Below are 24405 nucleotides of genomic sequence, written 5' to 3'. Positions count from 1 at the left end.
GGACTAATACAGTGACATAACCAGATTGTGTTACAAAAAGAAGACTTTGGCTGCAGCAAGGCGAGTGAACTGCAGGGTGGTACAGGGAGGTGTGGGCAAGCCCATTAGGAGGCAGGCAGAATAGTGGTCCTCCAAAGATGCCCCATCCTCATCCTTGGAACCTGTGAATAAATTACATTGTGTGGTAAAGGAAAGAATGAGGGTTGCAGTTGGAATTAAGATTACTCATCACTGGCCTTAAAATAGGGAGATTATCCTGGATTACCTGGGTGGGCCCAATGTCATCAGATGAACTTAGAGAGTGGTCAGGGGTGCACACATTAGAAGCATTCAACCTGCCCTTGCTATCTTGGAAGATGGAGGAAGTATTATTAAGCTCATTTTATACCTGAAGAAATGGAACTTCTAAGGTATAAGGTGATCAAGACCTACTCAAGACCAAGCATTATTAAATATTATAACAAGGGCTTAGATCCAATTCCCTTGAGTATGAATTCTCTTTCCATTGCCATGATAATCTGGGGAACTCCCACCAGGTTAGAGCTGTGTGACCTTGAGCAAGCACTTACCCTCTTGGAGCGTGGGGTGAGGAGGTGGTCTATATCTGGGGGCTCATTAACTAAAAGATGTTTCTAGGTAATCTGACAGGTTTTTGAGCCCCCTAAAATGATGTGCAGGTTTCTGGGTGAATGTGCATTTTGTGGAGAGAGGATTCATAGCTTTTATCAAAATATCAAAAGGGCCAAAAAGAGCTCTTCCTCCCAGCTCTAAAACTTTATGACTGTCATTAAAAAGTGGAAATAGCTTTGATGAAAGAGCATGGGTACTGACTAAACGTTACTTTTGTAGCAATTAGCCATACAGCACCTCTTAGAGTCTGTTACACGTGAGGCATTATCACAGGTGCTGGGAGTACGGCAGGAGAGAAAGGAAGGTCCTATATTTTAGTAGGAAAAACAGAAAACAAAGAATAATGATCTAACGTCAGATACTGATAAAGTGCTAAGAAGAAAAAGACAGCAGGGTAAGGAGATGGGGGATGATCAGATGGACCAAGGAAGTTCCTTCCAGGAAGGGTCACTGGAACAGAGACCAGCATGAAGTGAGAGAAGGAGGCTTAGGGAGAATCTGCCAGGCAGAGGAACAGCTCATGCACAGTCCCTGAGGTGGAAGAAGCCACCATGGATGATGAAGAGGTGGCAGGAGGTGAGTCCGGAACCGTGGCCAGACCCCCTGAGGCCACTGTAGGGCCCTGGAATTTACTGAGCAGGCCGGGGAGCACGGGAAGTTTTGAGCTGAGGAGTGGTGTGATCTAACATTCCAGAAGGTTCCTCTGGCTGCTGTGAGGAGCAGAGCTGATGAGGAGCAGAAACAGACTGGCTGTGGAGCCATTGCTGGAGCTGCGGGAGAGAGCAGCGTGGCTGGGACTGGGTGGTGGCGCATGCACGGGGAGAAGTGGTCGGGGTCCCCCACTGGAGGTGGAGCTGCAGGATTTGCTTGTGATTGGATGTGGCTTGGGAGGGGAGAAAGGGAGTGGCCGGGGCCTGTCCCAACCAAGCGCTGCTGCTTCTTGTGAGCACCACAGGTGCTCACCTGCCTGCTGGGATGGACCTTACCATTGAGCTAGGCATGATTACTTCCTTCAAATGACTCTTCGGACATGTTTCAATGATGAGTGAGTGGTCTCCGCTAATTATGACTGGGTAGGCCCCTTAGAGAAGCCTGGCTGGACTTCAGGAGTTTCATGTGAGAAGATCCTGGGGAAGTGAACTGAATTGGGCTTCACAGAGAAAGATCCTGAGTGATGATCACAGTTTCACGTCGGATCCGCATCCAAGACCAGCTGTGTCAGGCAGTGGGGCAGCAACCTTCACCTAGACCCTTAGAGGTCATCTCTCCTAACTAACAGGACAGAGAAGGAAACTAGGCCCTAAGAGGAGCAGTGACCTGCCTTCAGCCACCCAGGGAATGGGCATTACCCTTCACTGTCGGCCCCCCCCCCCACAGCTGGAATCCAGCAGCTTGACTCTCATCAATTTCACTTTTTGCCTACTGCACTGTGGCCTTCTCTTTGGAATGCTGAGTCAGCACAGAGGAGGGTGATTATTTGCCAAGGGGGAGCTCTGAGAAGGCCCCATGGAGAGCTGGTTTTTGAGTCATGGAAATGACTCCAAGGACAGATTTGGGTAGAGGGTCAACCTTCGACTGGGAGGAAGCAGGGGAGCCTAGTCACTGAGACGGGAGCCGTGTACATGTCCCTGGAGTGGAGAGTGAGGCATGGGAGAGGAGCTGAGGCAAGGGGGCAGGCAGGAGTGGATCATGCAGGGCCATGCATGCCAGACCTGGGCTTTAGCTCCTGGGCAATGGGGAGCCATGAAAGGTTTTCAGCGGGGAATGATGTGGTGTGATGTGCTCAATGGAGCAGGAGGCACAGGAGATGGAGACCAGCTGTGTTGCCCTTGGCCAGTTAGGTACCCTTGCTTTGGTATAATCCAGGCATTTGATACGTAAGAAAGCTGACCCAAAGAGGGGGAAAAACTTGCCAAAGTCACCCAGCAAGCCAGGGTTAGAGTTAGAACCCAGTTTATCCACCTCTCAATGGGAGGAAGGGAAGGTGATGATGATGATGGTGGTGATGATGATGACAATGATGATGATAACAAATATATATTGAGCACTTGACATTAAGTATCTTCTTTAATCCTCACAAGGGCCCTATGACAAAGCTACTACTATTATTATTGTTATTATTGTTCCCCTTTTATAGAGGGGAAATGGAGGCTCAGGAATATTAAATGAATTGCTCAAGACCACACAGATGGTAAGTGGTGAAGCCAGCATTCTACCCTAGATCATTCTACACAGTTTGACTCCAAAACCCATGCTGGGGACCACAAGTGGTTATCTCATCAGATTTGCCAGAACTGTCCCAGGAGGAGTCCTCATACATAAAACATCAGCCCTTTCACCCCATCTCTCCCCTACTCAGAGCAAACCTTCCTTTATCCTCTTCGTTTATCTCAACAGAGGGTACCAGGCTACCAAAGAAAGGGGGTATCATTGTTGGAATCATAGTGTAGGAGGGTGTATGCATGTAGACGCAGAATTTTGGAGATGAAAACCCTTAGAAACCACTGAGTGTAACTCGAGCCTCTGTTAGATGGAAAAACTGAGACCCAGAGAAGGGCGGTACCTTGTCAATGCCTTGCAACAAGTTAGCGACACCAGCGCTAAAGCCTGGATTGCCTGATCCCCAGGCCAGGGTTCTCCTCTCACATTTTGGACAGTTCCCACACATTCCTGGAATCCTCCATTGGACTGTGAATGGGTTTTCCGATGAAAGCAGACTGTATAAACCAACCATAGTGCCTTTAGGTCCCGAGTTATACGCTGCCATTGTTTCTTCAGTAATGCTATAGTTTTCTCTGCCTCTCTCGTCCTGGAAAAGCTGACTTTGGTAGTACCGTTTCTATGTGAAAATGTTACCCTGCTTTTACAAAAATCTACAAATGAACGTTGGACAACCCATTTTTAAACTGGGAGCAGCCCGCGACTTTGAGCCTGATAATCTGGAAACATTACTCTCTGAATTCTCTCTTTTCCTTCTGTGTTTGTGAGATTTCTGCTGTTTAAATGTTGCACCATCAATGAAACAGCAGCAAGAGCTTTGGAGTCCCACAGACCTGAATGTGAATTTGGACATAGGCTCCAGATATGTGACTTCCAGCAAATCATGGCAAGAACTGTAGCCCAGCTACGTGAAGATTACAAGGAACTGTGACCTGGGTCTTAATCTTAATGAGGCTGTGATGGGAATTCAATTTCAGCTTCATTGAGTATCTGCCGTGAGCTGGTCACTTTCAAGTACATTTTCCATCTGACTCTCATAGCAGAACTTACATAGCAGAGTGAGATTATCTTTCTCCTACCCTTATAAGGGTAGTAATCCAATTTATGAAGGCTCCATCTTCATCACCTAATCAGCCGCCACCTTCTGCAAGACCATACCTCCAAATACCATCATCTTAGGGATTACAACTTCAATATATGCATTTATGGTGGCAGGGGTGTGGGTGGGGACACAAATATTTAATCCATAGCAGTCACATAAGTCTATGTTAAATGAGAAATAAAAGGAAGAAAGAAATCAAGACAAACAATAGAGTTGAGAAGGAGGTTAACACAAGCATGTGTTTCATGGAGTCTGACTCACACCGAGAACAGGAATGTGGCTCTGGCAGCCAATGCACTGAACAAGGACCTGAACAGTCATACAGCTCATGGTTCAAGCAAGGTAGAAGCCAACCAGCTGCTCTGAAGATGCGCACCTATTTCTGACCTTGAATCTTCCACTTCATGACCTTCATCCAGGAGTAGCCACTGACATCTGTATGGTACGTTACTGTTTTCACAGTATTCTATCTTTTGATTCTCACATCAGTTCTATGAGGTAAGTATTTTATTGTTAGCCTTTCTTTAGAAATGAGAATATTGAGGCTTAGAAAGGTAATTTCTTGCCAAAGGCCACACAGATCCTAGTAGAAGAACTGGAGTTCAAAGCCAGGTTCATTTTTGGCTTCCACCGTGACTGCCAACTGCTTGATGCCAGAATCCAAATGGTTGAGCTTCACACTTTATGTTGGAATTTTGAATTACAACAAATAGTTGTGGACAGAATGAGCCTATTTTCTACTTAGCTGTGAAAGAAATTATTGTTGAAATATACTGGGTCGCCATTTTTGGTGTTCTTGTGTTTATATTTAATCTCTGAATTCAAACCAGACTCTTGGTGGGTCAGAGATATTGCTCCTCTGGCAGTGCAAGAATATATCTTGTATTTGATTTAAAACTTCATTTTGAATCAGGGCCAAATCCAAACACTGTAAATTTAAACTGCTGGCAGCCTTCCTAGCCTACCTCGTGAGTGCAAAATCAATCCAACTATTGTACACAGAGAATTCTGGTGCCCGTGTGACTGTGTTGGTGGCCCCTGAAGAATTTGAGTTGGATGGTCCAGAATATCTGTACCCAAGTTGCATGACTTTTTGCAGCATGCTGAAATATTCCACAGGAGCTGAAATAGAAGCAGCAACTGGATTCCAAGAAGTGTTTCAAATGCATTGCTCAGTTGAAATGAGGACTTCATTAGCTGCCATATTAAGCAACATATAGATGAAGAAATCAATGGCCTTACCCCTGCTACCCCAGCAAGGATCCAGATTGGATACAATCCTATAACACACATCTGCCTTCTTTCCCTGGTTCTGTCTTAAAGGAAAATCTATCCTTTTTATTTTGGGTGTGGTTCCAGGAGACTAGAATATTCCTCCCTAAATTCATCCCTCCTGCTTTCCTAATTTAGTGAATGATATAATCATCTACCTAGTCACCCAGACTAGAAACCTCAGGCATCCTTGAAAATTCCCTGTACTTCAACCCCCCCAATCCAAGTTGCACATCATTTCCTGGTGATTCCATCATGTGGTTGTGTTCAGAGCTCATCTTCCTCTTTGTCCCACTGTCATCACCTTGGTCCATATCCCAGCCATCCTTTGCTGGAATAACCTTCAAATTCACTTCTCTGCCTCGAATCCATCCTCCATGCGGAGGTCATAAGACACAGATCTGATCATCCCTCTCCTCCTCTGTAATCCCCAGTGGTGCACAGTGACTGCTCTCACACTGCTCTGAGAGCCTCAGGGTTTCTGTAGCCAAGACTCCAGGCCCCTTCCCCATTTGACCATAGCCATTTCCCTTTCTTCTAATTACATAATGTGCTCCAGCAAGAGTTGTTGTTTGAGGAGGGCATTCTTAAAAAAATGAAACTGGCTGGCTTAGAGCACAAGGCCAGAGGTCCTCCTGGGAGCATGCGAGGCCTTCGCCATGCCAGCCTCACTCTCCCCTGCCTCCTTGCCCCGTGATGCCCCCGGCATCCCCTCATGCCCACTGCATGTGCTCAACTACTCTGGAGTCATGAGGGGCACCGTGCTGTTCCCAACACATGTGCAATGACTTTGTTATTTTGAATATGCTCTCTGCTCTGCCTGGAGTGGCCTTTCTTGTCCTCTCCTCTCCCAGAGTTCTCACTCACCCTGCAGAGGCCGTTCAACTGTCCCCTCCTGCAGAAGGCACGAACCTTCCCTACATTCCCCACAGGCAGATGCTTGACTTCCTCCTCTGTGCTGTCTCTGGACCCTGGGCATATCTTGATGGTAGCCCTGGCCACAGAGATCTTTGTTACTTGTCTTCCTGCCCTCCACTAGCTTATGAGTGACTTACGGACAAGATTTGCATCTCATTTGTTGCTGTGTTCCCAGTACCTAGCGAAGTACATGACCCCTAGAGCTATTCTATGTCATGTTGTAAAGCAACACCATTAACTGACAGTCAGTCAACAAATATGTGCTGGAAAAGCTAAGTGGGTCAGATGAATATGAGGTGGGGTGTAGGGCCAAGGAGGGACAGGACAGGGGAAGAGGTTTAGGGGCTTCTGGGGCTGTTTATTCTGGGCTGCTGGCAGTTGAACTCAGAGCACACATGTTTTTGAGTATAATTTTAGTAGAATTTTAGGCCTGGGACAATACATCCCTTAGGAAAGCCGGGCCTACTCCCTGTGCCCTTTGTGTAGTTCTAACTGGGACACTTGTGAGAAAGGACTACTGCATATGTCCTGCCTGCTAGGATAATGCCACGCCAACAGTCCTAATAGCTAGTACCTGAATTGGGCTTTGCCCTTTTGCCTAAATGAGCTCACTTAATGCTCACAATAACTCCTGTCACTTGGCAGGGCAAGGGTTATTGTTACCCACATTTTACAGGTAAGAAAACAAGCCCTGTGGCTAAGAAACAGCAGAGGCAGCACTTGAGTCATGTCTTCTGACTTCCAATCCCATCATTTTCTCATGCAGCCTGACCTTCTTATACCTTTGTCAATAGGATCCATGTGCTTTGGAGAGGACATGAAGATGGAGAAAGAGTGAAAGAGTCAGAGAGACAGGGCGTTTCCAACCTCATAACGCACCCTATGTAATTGGCACATCATAGTTGAATGTGCTCAAAGAAAAGACACCACATTCTTTGTGTTTGTTTGAGATGGATTTTCACTCTTGTGCTCAGGCTGGAGTGAAGTGGCACTATCTCGGCTCACTGCAACCTCCGCCCCCAGGGTTCAAGTGATTCTCCTGCCTCAGCCTCCTGAATAGCTGGGATTATAGCTGCCCACCACCATGCCAAGCTAATTTTTGTATTTTTAGTAGAGACAGGGTTTTGCCATGTTGGCCAGGCTGATCTCAAACTCCTGACCTCAGGTGATCTGCCTGCTTTGGCCTTCCAAAGTGCTGGGATTACAGGCATGAGCCACTGTGCCCGGTCACACATTCTTCTTCTTAATTTAGTTTTTTTTTTAAATTGGCATATAGCCTACATACCACCGAATTCACCATGTTCAAATGTAGAGTTCAGTGAGTTTTTAGTATATTGGCAAAGTTATGCAACCATTACCACCACCTAATTCCAGAACATTTCTATTAATTAATTTCTAATGTTTTTGTTTTTCAGATTCCAATAATGAGAGACCCTGGGTGGATTCGAAATGTATGGTCTTCAAACATTAACGTGAGTGCCGCTGTGATAGAATGTCGTTGTTACGCTTTTACATTTTAAGATTAGAGAAAATACTCCATGTCCAACTGTGGTTTGTTGCCATGGCTATCTGCAGTCTCCAAGGCAGGCCTATTCCTTTCCACTGATGCTTTCAGAGATTGCCCACAGCACTTGCTGGATGCTTGATTAGCTCCCCATGGAGCTGCGAACATTTTGGCTGGTTTCTAATCTCTTCTTCCTGAGATGAATCCTCCTCCAGGCAGAGAAAGGAGTTTGTCACCTCCCTGATTAAAAAGCCTTCAATGGCTCCCCAGTGCCAAGAGGAAGAGGTCTGCATTCACATCATGTCATTGGTTGCCCTTACCAGACGATCCTTACCACAAATGCAGTTGCACATGACTAATGAGAGCCCTTGCCTCACGCCCTGAGCCCCTCAAGGCCCTTCCCCAGATTCTGCCTCTTCCTCCCACCGCAGCCTCTTTGCCTTGCACCTGGTTCCCAGGCTTTGGTGCAGCCCCTTCAGCATCTCTGGGATTGTTTTTCATGCTTTGTTCTCTGTCTGCCCCCGAGGCTGTCTTTTTTGGCACTTCCTAGAGCCCATGTTCCACAGCCCAAAGGCCAATCACTACCCTCACTCCTCAAACTCTCTGAGCCACTGTTGTTTGGGTGGGGGGATATTTTGTTTACACCCCCCCTCACCCCACTCCCAGAGGTGGTCCCAAACTCCATCTCCCGTTCCTTTCTCCTCGGGCCTTCACCCTGCCCTGGAGCTATAGCTGAAGCTTCAGGGGCATCATGTAATTTGCTACAGGCCCACAGATCTTACCCCTGAGATGCTTCCACTGTGGGGAAGAGACTGGAGGCAGCGTGTGTGGATAGGGAGGCTCCAGAGGGGCTGTGGAATGATCCAGGGTAGAAGTGATGACGCTGGAATGCTTAGTGTCCCTACTGTGGCCTGGTCCAAGCCTTGTGGCTATGGAACAAAAGTAACACTTAGTCTCCACCCTCGAGGAGCCCACAATTAGAAAGGGACACTGAAACAGAGTGTGGACTAAGGATTTGCAGAGGACACCTGAGGCTCAGCGCGGCCGCAGGCAGAGTGAGAGTTCGTCGTTGAGACAAGTCCAGAGGTGTCAGTGACATGGATGAAGAAGGCTGCAAGGAAGGCCTGGCCTGGGCACTCTGTGAGGAGCAGAAATTTTATTTCCAAGGGGATTGGCAGGGACTGGGGCCAGATGGAGGCCAGGAATCCTGAGGAGAGAGCAGTTAGTGGCAGTTATGCCTGGAGGGAGAGAAGTTCTGCTCTGTGAGAAGGTGCAGGAAATTGAAGTAAGTGACCCCCTTCACCTGTGTGTGGGAGCGCAGGCCACATAGTCATGGAGGTGGCCTCGGGCAGCTTCCCGTGGTTCAGTCCCATTCTCCAGACTGTGGGGCAGGAGCTCATGGCTACCATGTTTCCAGCCCAGCTTCTGGCCCCATATGCAGGACACACGAGAGGCAGGTAAGGAAAGGCAATCCACTGGCCTCCATCCCCCCCCTGCACAGAGCTGGGCTCCCAGCAACACAGGGAGCTCAGGACGGGAGGCGCCAAGCAGGAGGCTCCTGCTTCAAAGGTGAAATTACAGAAAGCGTCCACCATCTATGGTAGGGGTGTTGGATCAGGAGTGCAAAATCTGGGTCATGGCTCTGCCACTTACAGCATGTGTGACATTGAACAAGTTACCTGACTTCTCTGAGTTGCATTCCACATACGTACAGCAGGATTTCAGTGAATCCTGAGCAGAAAATGCTTGCTGTCCACCATGGGCCTCATGGGAGAGGAGAAGTAGGGCTTGTATCAGCTTGCGTGGGTGGGGGGTTCAGAAGCAATTTCAGAAAAATGCTTCCAAGAGAAGGTGAGTGTTCTGCAGGGTATTGAAAGAGCCATACCAGTTGGCCAAGCACAGAGGTAAGAAACAGCACAGTGTCTTTGAGATTTGGGGGATGTGACTGGAAGAGGTGATGAAAATGGAGGAGGAGGATGGGTACCGATGACCAGGAGGCCTCGTCTGCTTTTCTGAGGACCTTGAAGTTTATCCTACAGGTAATGGTATACAGGGGGCTGGGGCAGGTGGATTGAAAGGCCCCAAGCAAGCAATGTCCCCTCCAGATCTGCAGCCCTGTGAGAGTACAGCCATAGGGGTGGACCTGGAGGCAGGGGGGCAGCTTGGGGTCCACTGTTAGCCTGGCTGAGTGTGAACTGCTCATGGAACTTCCCAAGGCAGGTGACCAGCTGGCAGTTGGATGCATGGTCTGGAGCCAAGGGACAAGGTCTGGGCTGGAAACACCAAACTGCAGTCCACAGTGGACGGTGCAGTTCAGGTGTGCAAGGTGGACAGACTCACGCTGGAGGGCGCATGGCAAGGGGAGGTGGCTGGGGCATCAGGCAGGCTTGCAACCCACGCCTCTCCTTCTATCCCGGCATTGATCATTGTTGTGTCCCGCTGTCCGCAGAAGGTAGGTTCCTAAATTCCAGGAATGTTTAGTAATGAGAAAACCAAAAATGAGGAGGAAGGGCAACAGGGGAGAAAGTAAGACTCAAAGTCTCTCTCTCCTCCCTCTCTCCCTCTCCCTCTCATTCACTCTCTCTCTCCCAGTCTCCTCTCTCTCTCTGTCCCTCTCCCTGACACTGTCCTCCTCTCTCCCTCCCTCCTAGTGACTGTGCTACTGTACTAGGCACTGGGGACACAGTGATGAGTGTGTCATGGTTAGTCTTTTCCTTCTGGAGTTCACCAAGCAGGGGAGGGGGTAGCGGGATCGTAATGATGGTGCCGTGTGTCAGGTGCTATGACAGGGTTACCCGTGGACTCGTGAGTGCAGAGAAGCCAGCGATTAATTCTCCATGGAGTGGAGACATGTTTGAGGGAAAGTTTTTCCAAGAGGTCAAGCTCTTGGTTTGAAGAATCTAGCTGTGAAATACAGAAACTCAAAGAAATACACACTCACCAACCCACCTCCCCCTGCTCTATCCCCAAACAAGATTCAAGACAGCAAAAGTCCTGGAATGCTGGGACAATTTGCTACATCAGAAGCAGCAACACCATTCATGTTGTGCCTCCCTGTTGGCTGATGTGTACTTTGATTGCGACATTTCTAATAAGAATAACAATTCTCAGAATTCTAGCTTATCCTGGCCCAGTTACTGGAAACCATATTTTGCTTATTTCTTTTATGTCTTGTCTTTAGGTTGGGAGAGGACTGGACCTAAATTTTAGCCTTCTTGGAGGGAGCATGTTTTGTCGGGGGAGGAAGTGAAACTTTGTCTAGATTTAGATTTATTTATTTATTTATTTATTTATTTATTTATTTATTGATCATTCTTGGGTGTTTCTCACAGAGGGGGATTTGGCAGGGTCATAGGACAATAGTGGAGGGAAGGTCAGCAGATAAACAAGTGAACAAAGGTCTCTGGTTTTCCTAGGCAGAGGACCCTGCGGCCCTCCGCAGTGTTTGTGTCCCTGGGTACTTGAGATTAGGGAGTGGTGATGACTCTTAACGAGCATGCTGCCTTCAAGCATCTGTTTAACAAAGCACATCTTGCACCGCCCTTAATCCATTTAACCCTGAGTGGACACAGCACATGTTTCAGAGAGCACCGGGTTGGGGGTAAGATCATAGATCAACAGCATCCCAAGGCAGAAGAATTCTTCTTAGTACAGAACAAAATGGAGTCTCCTATGTCTACTTCCTTCTACACAGACACAGCAACAATCTGATTTCTGTATCTTTTCCCCACATTTCCCCCTTTTCTATTCGACAAAACCGCCATCGTTATCATGGCCCGTTCTCAATGAGCTGTTGGGTACACCTCCCAGACGGGGTGGCGGCCAGGCAGAGGGGCTCCTCACTTCCCAGAAGGGGCGGCTGGGCAGAGGCACCCCCCACCTCCTGGACGGGGTGGCGGCCGGGCGGAGGTGCCCCCCACCTCCCTCCTGGACGGGGTGGCTGGCTGGGCGGGGGCTGCCCCCCACCTCCCTTCCGGATGGGGCGGCTGCCGGGCGGAGGGGCTCTTCACTTCTCAGACAGGGCGGCCGGGCAGAGACGCTCCTCACTTCCTAGATGGGATGGCGGCTGGGAAGAGGTGCTCCTCACTTCCCAGACTGGGCAGCCGGGCAGAGGGGCTCCTCACATCCCAGACGATGGGTGGCCAGGCAGAGACGCTCCTCACTTCCCAGACGGGGTGGCAGCCGGGCAGAGGCTGCAATCTCGGCACTTTGGGAGGCCAAGGCAGGCGGCTGGGAGGTGGAGGTTGTAGCGAGCCGAGGTCACGCCACTGCACTCCAGCCTGGGCAACATTGAGCACTGAGTGAACCAGACTCCGTCTGCAATCCTGGCACCTCGGGAGGCCGAGGCTGGCAGATCACTCGCGGTTAGGAGCTGGAGACCAGGCCGGCCAACACAGCGAAACCTCGTCTCCACCAAAAAAATATGAAAACCAGTCAGGCGTGGCAGCGCGCGCCTGCAATCGCAGGCACTCGGCAGGCTGAGGCAGGAGAATCAGGCAGGGAGGTTGCAGTGAGCGGAGATGGCAGCAGTACAGTCCAGCTTCGGCTCGGCATCAGAGGGAGACCGTGGAAAGAGAGGGAGAGGGAGACCGTGGGGAGAGGGGGAGGGGGAGGGGAAGAGGGAGAGGGAGAGGGCTTAGATTTATTTTTGAAAAATGTGATCAAAGCGATTTATGTGTCTGGTCTTATAGAATCAACTGGGAAATACTGGCTCACAATGAAGGCCACAGTCTCCTGTTCCTACCCAGTTAATTGATGCATCTTTGCACATTGCCCTGTGGATTCACACCTGATAGAGGAGGGTCTGGCTGATTCTACAGAGCATCATATGCCAATGATCTTCTTTCTCATACTCTAGCATTTATGCGTAATCTCATCATATTTTAGTTTGTTCTATGTTCAGATACTGCCTTACTTGTAAAGAGTTTTCTTGGCCGGGAGAGATATGGGGGGTGTTTTTCCTGGAGGTTATGTTTGCCTCTCTTTTTTATTGTTAGAAGAAATACTACTCCCTGCCCATCCCCCCTACCCTCCAAACACACAATGTCCTCAAACTTTGACATTAGCCTATCACGTGGAAATCATCACATTCTTTATTTTTAAGCCTATTACTTTGTTATCATTGGGATCTATTCCTTCTATTTGGACGACCATATTTTTCATACGGCTTTTAGAATTTTTAAAATAATTTATTTAGCAAACCTTATATAGCAACAATCAGGTGACAGGTTCTTTTTTTCTAAGAGCATTAGAAATATTAACTCACCTCCCTCTCCCTCTCCCTCTCACTCTCCCTCTCCTTCTCCCCACGGTCTCCCTCTCCCTCTCTTTCCACGGTCTCCCTCTGATGCCGAGCCGAAGCTGGACTGTACTGCTGCCATCTCGGTTCACTGCAACCTCCCTGCCTGATTCTCCTGCCTCAGCCTGCCGAGTGCCTGTGATTACAGGCGTGTGCCGCCACGCCTGACTGGTTTTCGTACTTTTTTGGTGGAGACGGGGTTTCGCTGTGTTGGCCGGGCTGGTCTCCAGCTCCTAACCGCGAGTGATCTGCCAGCCTCGGCCTCCCGAGGTGCTGGGATTGCAGACGGAGTCTGGTTCACTCAGTGCTCAATGTTGCCCAGGCTGGAGTGCAGTGGCGTGATCGCGGCTCGCTACAACCTCCACCTCCCAGCCGCCTGCCTTGGCCTCCCAAAGTGCCGAGATTGCAGCCTCTTCCCGGCCGCCACCCCGTCTGGGAAGTGAGGAGCGTCTCTGCCCGGCCACCACCCCGTCTGGGAGGTGTACCCAACAGCTCATTGAGAACGGGCCGGATGACAATGGCGGTTTTGTGGAATAGAAAGGGGGGAAGGGTGGGGAAAAGATTGAGAAATCGGATGGTTGCCGTGTCTGTGTAGAAAGAAGTAGACATGGGAGACTTTTCATTTTGTTCTGTACTAAGAAAAATTCTTCTGCCTTGGGATCCTGTTGATCGGTGACCTTACCCCCAACCCGGTGCTCTCTGAAACATGTGCTGTGTCCACTCGGGGTTAAATGGATTAAGGGGGGTGCAAGATGTGCTTTGTTAAACAGATGCTTGAAGGCAGCATGCTCGTTAAGAGTCATCACCACTCCCTAATCTCAAGTACCCAGGGACACAAACACTGCGGAGGGCCGCAGGGTCCTCTGCCTAGGAAAACCAGAGACCTTTGTTCACTTGTTTATCTGCTGACCTTCCCTCCACTATTGTCCTATGACCCTGCCAAATCCCCCTCTGTGAGAAACACCCAAGAATGATCAATAAAAAAAATAAATAAATAAAATTAAAAAAAAAGAAAAAGAAATATTAACTCATTTATTCCTCACAACAGCCTTCTAAGTTGGTCCCATTATGATTTCTGTTTGAGAGCTGACAAAACAAGCACAGAGAGGCTGAGTCATTTGCTCAAGGTCACACAGCTAGAAAGTGGCAGGGTTAGAATTCAAACCCACAGATGTCCAGAGACCTTGTTCTTAAGCACTATTTTACCTCTACAAGAAGTTGCTCTCTTTCAGTAGTTTCTAGTTCTTTCCATTGCTTCCTTGCTTTTAATGCCTTTATCACACTCTCTAGTTTCCCCAGACTGACAGCTCCCTGTGTAGGTAACCCTGTTTTCCCAGGACCTCTCTCCAGGAGATCTCTCTCTTCCTGCTTGCTCCTAAGTCCTCCCACAGAGCCGTCCTCTTGGGAGGTCCTCACTGGAGCCACTGTGACCGGATTGCTATTTTCTTCTTTCTTAGTTTCCTCTTTTACAATAAGCAAAAGCTGGAGTACATTTCCAGGTAACCTCCCAGGAAAAGGGGGTCAGGATATGTATATATATTTGAGATGGAGTCTTGCTCTGTCGCCCAGGCTGGAGTGCAGTGGAGCGATCTCAGCTCACTGCAGACTGCATCTCCTGAGTTCAAGTGATTCACCTGCCTTAGCCTCCCGAGTAGCTGGGATTACAGGTGCCCACTACCATGCCCAGCTAATTTTTTTTTGTATTTTTGGTAGAGACAGGGTTTCACCATGTTGGTCAGGCTGGTCTCGAACTCCTGACCTCAAGTGATCTGCCTGCCTCTGCCTCCCAAAGTACTGGGATTACAGGTGTGTGGAGATATACTTTGAATGCTTGCATGTCTTAATCTCTAATTTGGCTTCACATTTGAGTTGGGTTGAATTTAGAATTTGAGGTTGATGTTCAGTTCTCACAGAATTTTGTACACAGTGTTCCATTACCTTCTAGCAGCAAATGTTCCTTCTACGCCTGTCTGGCTTTGGTTTCTTTGTAGGTGAGCTTTTATCTTATTTTTTCCTACTGGAAGGTTTTAGGATCTTCTGCTAGCTCTTTGTGTTCTGAAACTTCACACTGATGTGTCTTGAGGTAGCCGTTTTTCATTCATCTGCTCAGAACTTAGTCTCTTGGGGGACAATTCCCTTCTCCTCTAATAGATATCAGCTGATGAGATATTCCGAGAGATGAAAGGAAAATGGAAAAACAAGCAAAGGGTGGTGGCTAAGGACGCAAGGGGTGGTTCTCTATCTCTTTTATCTTCTATTGCCCGACTTTTTTGGTCTGTGATTTGGCAGATTTTGTAAATTTCACTTTCTATTGTTATTATTTTCACAATCCAAATTGTTTACTTTTCCAACTTCTTTTTTTGTTCTCTAATTATTTCTTCTTTACAGCATTATTCTGTTTTTGTTTTATGAATGAAATAGCAACCCAAATCTGAGCTTCTGATATGGGGATTTTTTTTCCTAGTAATTTCTCTTCTGTTCCCTTCATTATTTTTATTTATTCTGGAATTGTTTCCCCTGTTTGTTATTTTTCCTCTTTCACATTGCAGGGTTTCCTCAAATGCCTGGCACTTTGTGGTTGTTTTTATTTAGCATGGACGGGATAAAACGCTTGCCTGGAAGATCCAGCTGGTAGAGTTCATTCTGGAATAAAAAGTCCAGGAGCTGGCTGTTATCTGGGGCTCCTGAGGCCAGTGCCTGCTTGAGTTCTGTGAGCAGATGGGCCCCTTCCTCACTGAAGCCCCCTTTGCAGGAAGTCCAGGGTATAGCTTGCTCTATGTTATTTTAGTCAGACTTTCCCTTTGCTTTCACTTTCCAAATTTGATGAAGTATCTTCTCCATTGAAGATGCCCCTCCTGTTCTTTACATTGCTGTGAGTTTTAAATTCTGAAGTTTCCTTGAAATTTAATGAGCTATCTGGAGTAAACGGAAAATAAATGCATGTTTGTCTCTTGCTCCGTCTGGCATCTGCCCTGGGGTTTTCTTCCTTGCCTAGCATTGTTAATGGAGCTCTTACGCAGGTGCCCCTTAACAGTCACTGAGCTCTTATCTAGAAATGCACTGTGGTGGCCCTTATAACCAATTGCTTCTTTTTTTTTTTTTTTTTAAAGCATGAATCATTGTGGCATGGATTAGCGACAGGCACTAGCACAATCAGATACAACAATAATGCATTTAATTGGAATCGTATACAGAATGGTCATTTTTTGTTCAGTGAATTCTGAGTTGTGAATAGAAATGTTGTATGAATGGTTCATTTTGGTGTATATTTCCAATCCTCCCTTTTATCATTCCCTTCTCCCACCCCAGCGGGCAGCTTGCTCCGACTTGCCTGTCCTCCTTTCTCTTCCTGGAGACATTATGTATTTACTAGCTCTTGTATTCCTAGACCACAGAAGTCTCTCTTAATTGTTTACCCCTACTGTGCCTTGCATCCTAAAATGGCCCACAATAAAGGCAGTGATATCTTTAACACCGGTATCTGCCCAGTTCATTTATTTTTATGATGATGAGTATATTTTAATTATAGTTTATTATTTTTATTATGATGAATATCTTTTTGCAACCAGACATGACCCATGATATGGTATTTAAGCATTCATTTAAAAATTTTTGTTGAGCACCTATTAAGGGCAGGCACTGCACTAGATACTTAAGCAGAAAACGTCTCTTCCCTCTTATAGCATCTGTCTGCTGGGAAGCAATTCTACAATAATTGTATGCACAAACGGAATGCTTTAATATGTAACTACTTTGAATAAAAGATATGTGGAACAGCCAGGGTGTCTAACAGGGAGAACTGACATAGCCGGGGAGGTTGGCGATGCTCAAACTAAGGTTGAAGAATGAGTGGCTGTTGACCAGGTGAAGAAGGGGGAAGATCCATGTTGAGGCTGAGCTTGCACAAAGCCCCTGTGGTAGAAGGGAACAGAGCAAGCATGAAGAAATGGAAGCAATGCAGTGCGGCTTAAGCTTAGACCTGGGGAGAAACAGTGAAGCCAGGTCAGCGGTGGCTGCCGACATGTGGTCAGATGTTGGATGCTGGAGCTGGAGCAGTGTGCGTGGCAGAGTGATGTGTGTCGTTCTGAAGCTCTGTAGCTGATCCAGCTGTCTCCCGAGGATGCTGCAGCTGAGTTGAGCAAAGACCAAGCAGATGTACGGTGTCAGGTTAGGCATATGAAGCAAGGTGCGAGAGAGGAGAATTCAGACTGAGTAATGTTAGGACAGGGCGAGTCCTTGTCTGCCCACGCCCTGCTCTCTGACTGCCTCCCTCTCTTCCATTTGAGATTCCAGAAACTCCCAACTGATTCCTTATCTAGACTGTGCTGTACTCTGCTTAGAACTCCCTCCAATTAGGTTAGCTGTGCCTGAATCTTCACTTCCACGTCCCCAGGGGAGGGAGAGGAGAAAGTATTGGGTGGGATGTTACCTATTTTAAAATCAGGTGAATTCGCATTAATTCCTTCTTATGAAATGATATCAATATCCCTTGAGATGAATAGAGATGCCCTGGGGTATCTTGGACCTGAGATTGACAGTTACTGTACTGCATGTGTGTGTGTGTATGTGTGTGTGTGTGTGTGTGTGTGTGTGTGTCAGGGGTGAGGATGCAAGATGATCTGTGCCTGTGAAGTCACATCATAGAGATGTTAATTATAGGTCATGGCTAAAAGGTGTCCTGGTGGTCCTCTATTTCCCATTGTGTCACTTTCTAGTGTGAGGACGGAGTTCCCCAGGTGACTTGTGCAGGGTCTCATAGTAAGGGACAGAGAACTAACCAGAACCCAGGTCCCCAGTTCCCCACACCCTGTCCAGCACACCCCAGACTCCAGAAAGACCTGTGGGATTTTTTTTTTTAACTGGGTCTATATCCTCACTGTTCTAGGAGGAAAAAACATTGAGTTTGGTTGAGGCCCAAGGCAAATTTAATGTGGAGATTGGGGACAGACACTTTTCCTCTGGTGACTTGGGTCACCTCATGGACAGAGCCTGATGTCTGGCCCATGGGCAAATGTAAAACTCAGAACCTTCAGACAGAGTCCTCCTGTCCCTTCTCTTCTCATGGGACAGAAGCCCTGGTCACGTAGAAGGGTGACACAAACCTCCAAATGTGGAGAGCGCTCTCTAAGCAGGGTGGGGAGGGGAGAGGAGAGGAGCTAATGCCAGCTCAGCACAGAGAAGTTCAATGGCAGCTCTCAGAAGCCAGACTTGCCCATCTCTGCAACAACCATCATTCATCTGTGGTTGCTTAGTGTGGGAGACAGGAAGCTTAACACAGAATTATCCAATTGGTTTTGCAAGAGATACAGTAGTTCAGTTTGGAAGGCAGAGAAAAAGAAGGAGGGGGCTATTTCATTGACTTACGGCTGGATGGAGCATTGAAGGAATCTAGCTCCATTTGCTGAGTCATGTTGAAGACCCCTCCACAGCCCCTTTCCAATTGAGGGTGCAGCTGGGGGCTTCCAGATCACCTCTACGCAGGGCTGACTTACTCATAGGTCCTTTTCATGGTGATCCCAAATCCACCCAGCTCCATCCTTCCTAGCCTTTGAGATTACAGACAAATGTAATTCTTACCCTGAATGCCAGCCCTTAGACACTAGGCCTCCACATCTCCATCTCCCATTCCTCACACTGGGTTTCCTTTTGCAGATTAAGCAGCTTCAGATATCATACTTAGACCATGGTTTGGTCATCCCTTTTGTCCTGGGTCATTCTCTTCCAAACAGGAGATCCATCATTGTCACGGCTCTGCAGTGTAACGGCCAGTAGGGACTGCAGTTTGTTAAGGGTGGTACGACCTGCAGAGAAGCCCAGGGGAAATGAATTCCTTTGTTTCAGGCTATTAGGTGTGTATTTGTGCAGCCCAAGATCACAGGGTTGGGAAAATGCAAAGCTACATGACCTTACTCTAATAAGGCTGGCGGGAGTGTTACATAAGCCAGAATCTTGTAGCCCATTGAACATGCAGGCTTCAGTAACACCCCTTTCAGTCTCAGTAGAATACTGTACACTTTTGAGGATGAGAATCATGATTTCAGAAGCAAGTGAATGTTTTTTAGCTCCCAAATTTTAATAAGGAAGATCTGAAAATACTACAGAAGAGCCTAGCACTTAGAACAAATGATTGGTGAATATTTTAGGAACAATCACACTCTCATATAGGACAACTGAATGTGCTATATTAGCACATGACTTAAAAGGTGCTGTTGCATAATAAAAAGTCAACAAAGCATGTGCAAATCCCACGCTGTTACTAGAACCTACTGCCCTGCCTTTGAACATTAGAGCATGCTTTGTAGGACTCTGCAGTGAACACACATCTATCCAAGGTGCCATGAACTAGAGACAAAAGAAAAAAAATCTCTTCCCTGTAAGAATTTACCTTCCAAATGTGGCTTTTCCATCAAAGTTCAAAAGCACTGTTCAAACTGGGGAGAGGCAAGGCAGGTTTTGTGTGCCTGGAAGATCAAGAGAGTTGGCTTGACTCTACATTTTCCCAAAGAGTGAGATGACCCATGGTTCATGAACTGATATTTCTAAGTTGCACCTTCTTTCCTGAATGTAGAGATTTGGTACTAGGCATAGTGATTGTGCCTAAGTCTTGCTAATGAGAAGAAAACCGCCTTGAATCCTAAGCATCTATGTAAAGACTGGGAAGGCGGGCTGGGTGCGGTGGCTCACGCCTGTAATCCCAGCACTTTTGGAGGCTGAGACGGGCAGATCACAAGGTCAGGAGATTGAGATCATCCTGGCTAACATGGTGAAACCCCATCTCTACTAAAAATACAAAAAATTACCTGGGCATGGTGGCCGGCGCCTGTTGTCCCAGCTACTCGGCAGGCTGAGGCAGGAGAATGGCGTGAACCTGGGAGACGGAGCTTGCAGTGAGCTGAGATCTCGCCACTGCACTCCAGCCTGGGCAACAGAGCGAGACTTCCTCAAAAAAAAAAAAAGACTGGGAAGGAGGAGCACAGGGATGTTCCTTGCTGTTCCATGAAAAGTTTGGGCTCCCAGGGTCACACCTGAGCAGACTTCTGATGCTTAAGTGGCAGTTCCGTCATATTTTAAGGGATTCCATTCTGTTGAATAACTTTCCATTTTAGCATGTTAAAAACTTCTAATTTTAGTTGATTGGACAATAATTCAAAAATTGTGTACTGTAATTATTCTTCATTTTATCCCTCTGATTTCGGCATTTCAAAGAGCTCATATATAGGGGCTTGATGCCTTTTTTATTCAACAACATTTATTACAAAAATCTCAATATCAAACTTAGTAGATACCATCAAATTTCCGTATTCCCTCCCTCAATGTTTTTCTCAGTTTGTTGGAGTGCAGCATTCTGAATTAAAAATCTCTTCTAGTTAGCTTGCTGTGAATTCAGAAATCAGTGGAGAAATTTGATTTTGTGAAAGAACCTGCCCCTGCTGTAATCCAAGCCTTCTATCGGCCTCTGGTGTGGACCAGGCTCAAGTCTGAATCCAGGGCTGGTCTCCTGCGTGCCCCCTCCTGAAACCTTGCTCACTCCTCTTCATCTCTTTCTCTCCTCCTCTGAGCACCACCAAATGCTGATGTCATAGTCCCCGTGGGGGGCATCAGAATCCTGCCGCCCAACAATGGCCTTTCCCAGGAGAGCCCATGCGCAGGGCACAGATGAAAGCAAGCTGGAGAGGGAGAGAGGATGGGAGGCGAGGAGGCAGCCTGAGGGAAGGAAGAGGAGGGAAGAGAGATGAAGGGCAAGACCGGGGCCAGCCATGCCTGTCCTAACAGCAGCCACCCAGCGGTGGGTGGCCCAGCCTGCTGAGAACTAGAAAATCAGAAGAAAAAGGAGAATCCACCAAGAGACCCAGGTTCCCATGAGCAGGGGCCTTTATCTGAAGTTAATGGAAGCTGAGCCAGGTCCTGACAATGTACCTTCTGATGGGGAGATGAGACTTTCCTCTGAAAGCTAAGGTAAAGGGCAGGCAGGGAGGGTGGGGAATCACGATGCTTCCAGAGCTTCCCGGTGACACAGGTCAATGTGTCCCCCATCGGGCTTCTCAGGCCCTGGCTTGCTGAAGGGGGCAGTGACTGGAATTTGGGGAGACTGGAGCTGTGCAACAAGACAGGGAGTTTTGATTCTGTTTGCTGGTTCACTCTGGGCTTTTAGACAGGTCTTGCCAGCTTTTCAGTGTAACTGGATGCTTTCTCAAGGAATTCTTGTAAGAATGATAAACTGTGGTCCACATTTATAAAATTCTAATGTAGACAATAATTTTCCCCCCAATATTTTATTAACATGGGGAATGCGTGTCCGGGCGCGGTGGCTCACACCTGTAATCCCAGCACTTAGGGAGGCCGAGACGGGCGGATCACAAGGTCAGGAGATAGAGACCATCTTGGCTAAAACAGTGAAATCCCGTCTCTACTAAAAATACAAAAAATTAGCCGGGCGTGTTGGCGGGCGCCTGTAGTCCCAGCTACTCGGGAGGCTGAGGCAGGAGAATGGTGTGAACCCAGGAGGCAGAGCCTGCATTGAGCTGAGATTGTGCCACTGCAATCCAGCCTGGGGGACAGAGCGAGACTCCGTCCCAAAAACAAAAACAAAAACAAACAGACAAACATGTGGAATGCTAAGGAATTGCCATTAGATGCATGGGCCAGCCTGTGATGTTGAGAGTATTTTCAGGGACAGGGAACTCCCCAAGTTGGATCCTGACAGGAATCCTCAGAGCCTAATTCCTTTTAGAGGGATGAGAACAATAGGTACCAGAACTTCAATTCCCAAACCAGGACTCAGAGAGAGCCCACAGCACGGTTGGAAGCAGGTGACATCTGTCTCTGGGCCCCCTCACCCTTTCCTGACTTGATCCTCTTTCCCTCTCCATGGGAAAGAGGGGTCCCTAGAATTTTATGTAACCCTGGGAACCATTAATCATGCAAAAACGATCAGCAAACACACATTTATAGGAAGCGCAATTCCATTGGGATTTTAAAGTTGTGGATTTTTTTGTTTGTTCTGTTTTGTTTCTGAGTTGGGAAAAGGTGGCTGTCAGAGACTTTTCGAAACAGCCAGCCAGTGTGGTCTGACACTCTGAGGCTCCTGGCAGGGAAACACGTGGGCACAATCCCGGAATCACTTTTTTCTCCCTGGATTTCTTGCCCTTCTTTTATGGATGAATGTGGAAACAAATGAAGATTCAGCTTTCCTAAATCCAAGAAGGACATTTAAGAGATAAAGCTACAAGGACTCTCATCTCAAAGGGCAGGATCAGGACTTAACACACGGCAGAGAGGCTACTGTGGCCCCACCTTGAGCCTGTGTGGTGACTGGTGGTGTTATTGCTGGAGTGATCCATTCTCATAGACTCAAGATGATGGAAATGCACTGTCCCTTCATCAGTTCTCCATGGCAGTCAATTCATGGTCATAGCTTTACCTGATCACCCAGCATCTGGACCATCATAGAAGCCCTTTCTACCTCAGCTGCTGCCCGGCATATGAAATGTCTGCCATAGCCAGATTCATTTAATAAAACAGAGGTTTCATAATGTTTTACTTCCTGCTTAGAAGCTTTTAATGGCTCTCCCGGCACTTCAGGACAAAACGCTAACTCCTTAGGCTGCCATCTGAGGCCATGATGAATCGGTCTCTGTCTGTCTTCCCATATTAACAGCTCAACAAACCCATAGGGCTGTGTGATAAACTGCAAGTGAATCCTAAACACGTTTTGAACTTTCCCATTACCTAAGGTTTGCTAAACGTGTTGCTCCACTGTTACTCCCAGCCACGCTCTCCCCCGCCCCCCATCTCTTCTCTGCTCATCTGTCCTGGTTGTCGTCCAAAGCTCCTCCAGGTCTGGATCAGATCCCATCTGTTTAAGAGCAGCCTCAGCCTCTCTTCCCACCCCAGCACCCTCTCAGCCCTCCTCCCCCTCCCAAACTCCTCGAGCCTCTGGGACTTTAGCAATCATGTGATAGTAGGCATATGTGGCAATGTTGAGCCAGTTATTATTTTTTTAAAATAAGCCATAGAATTGATTCAAATGTTGCCAGTTTTTCTACTAGTGTAGGTTTTCTGGTCCAAGATCTGATCTACGATCCTCAATGTAGTGAGTTGTCATGCCTCTGCAGTCTCCTCCAAGCTGTGACAGTTCCCTATTCTCTCCTAGTCTTTCATGATCTTGACACTTTTGAAGCGTGCTTGTCAGTCATCTTGTTAGAGGGTCCCCCAATTCAGGTTTGTATAATGTTTTCACGATTATGCATTATTGGGATGAAGGCCACAAAGGCACGTGCCCTTTTCAGTGCCTGTTGGGCACATGGTGCAGACATGCCATGCTGGAGTTGTCAACCCTGAACATTTGATTAAAGGGGTGTCTCCCAGGTTTTCCACTGTAATTTCCCTTTTAATCGCTAGAAATGTTTGAGACTATGTTAATATCCCCTCTTTTCTTTACCTTCGTCCATTCGCCTTAGCTTCCCTTAGTGGATCCTGCTGCAGTAGTGATTAACGGGGCATTCTAATGGTGATTTTCTGTTTCCTTCTTTCTTTCTACATGTACTAACTGGAGTTCTTCTTTAAGGAAAAGTAGCGTTTTCACCATTCATTGTTTTATTCAGTTATTATTTACATCAGTATGAATTTATATATCTTAAAATTTATTTCGGTTCTAATCTAATCTCCTGTGTTCTTTCAACATCTTTGCTCGCTTGTTTCTTTTCTTTACTTTTTGGCACCTCCTTACCATAAGATCCTCCAGGCTCATGTGGCATTTTGTCTACTCTGGCCCTGGAATCAGTCAGTTCTCCAGTGATCCTTTTTATTGGAAAACCAAGACGTGGGGTGCTTGTGTGCTCACTGCTAGTGGGGTGTCACAGTTTCTAGTCCCTCTCAGTGGAAAAGAGAAAATATATTTATTATAGGAACCATGAATACACACATGCACCTCTACTTTATCCATACATCTGTCTTATTTATTATCTTTCTATATTTTAAAGTCCACGAGTTTATATCTGACTCCAATTCAGACCACAAGGTACATTCACTTTCCCACTTTCCTTATTTGCAACTTCTTTCTCCAACAGTGAGAAACTCTGCTTCTATTATCTGAAATTGATTTGCTTATTTTTTCAATCCTAGTACCCAAATAAAGTACAGTTAGCCCTCCATGTCCACCAGTTCCACATCCATGGATTCAACCAACTGCAGGTCGACAAATACAGCATTCGTGAGATGCAGAATCTGCAGATACGGAGGGCCGACTTTTTGTATCCAGGGATTTTGTGGGTTTGCTGTACAGTTTTTTTGTCTTCTGCCTTATGGCACCCCGTTGAAACACTTTTTGCCAGAGTCACTTAGGCCAGCTCCTTTCTACTCTGCTCTCCTTTGTGTAGTTATGAGATTCATGTGTGATACCGAGAGATTCACTTGTCAGTCTGCATGCCATCTTTACTACCACATCCCATTTGGTTTTTA

General features: G+C 47.2%; 1 protein-coding gene and 1 long non-coding RNA gene across 10 annotated transcripts in view; one reads left to right on the top strand and one right to left on the bottom strand.

Moving 5' to 3' along the window:
* Positions 1-8871: 8871 nt before the first annotated feature.
* LPIN1 (lipin 1) overlaps positions 8872-24405 on the top strand; it is a 116916-nt gene continuing 101382 nt past the window's right edge. For 2 of the 7 annotated variants that reach the window (XM_019021406.4, XM_055377517.2), the window contains exon 1: positions 20599-20901. Coding sequence is in view for 1 of the 7 variants with exons in the window: in XM_055377513.2 (XP_055233488.2) it covers positions 8881-8931 (51 nt within the window). In the remaining 6 variants the exon portion in view is untranslated. Of the gene's footprint in view, positions 8932-8958; positions 9104-20569; positions 20902-24405 lie in introns of those variants that run through there. The other 5 variants (XM_055377513.2, XM_063696056.1, XM_063696057.1 and 2 more) reach the window with 5 other exon arrangements.
* Positions 16661-20498, bottom strand: LOC101138022 (uncharacterized). 3 transcript variants are annotated; one of them, XR_008676739.2, is made up of 4 exons: positions 19746-20498; positions 19331-19406; positions 18523-18746; positions 16661-17074 (listed from the first exon to the last, which is right to left on the bottom strand). It is a non-coding gene; the product is annotated as an uncharacterized lncRNA (long non-coding RNA). The 3 variants fall into 3 exon arrangements; XR_002004744.4 differs by having other exon boundaries at positions 18622-18746; XR_010129826.1 differs by lacking the exon at positions 19331-19406 and having other exon boundaries at positions 18622-18746.

The sequence above is a fragment of the Gorilla gorilla genome, chromosome 12, assembly GCF_029281585.2.
Source record: "Gorilla gorilla gorilla isolate KB3781 chromosome 12, NHGRI_mGorGor1-v2.1_pri, whole genome shotgun sequence".
NCBI lineage: Eukaryota > Metazoa > Chordata > Mammalia > Primates > Hominidae > Gorilla > Gorilla gorilla.
The sequence above is the reverse complement of the archived record's forward strand: the minus strand, read 5'-3'. Positions and strand labels throughout refer to the sequence as shown.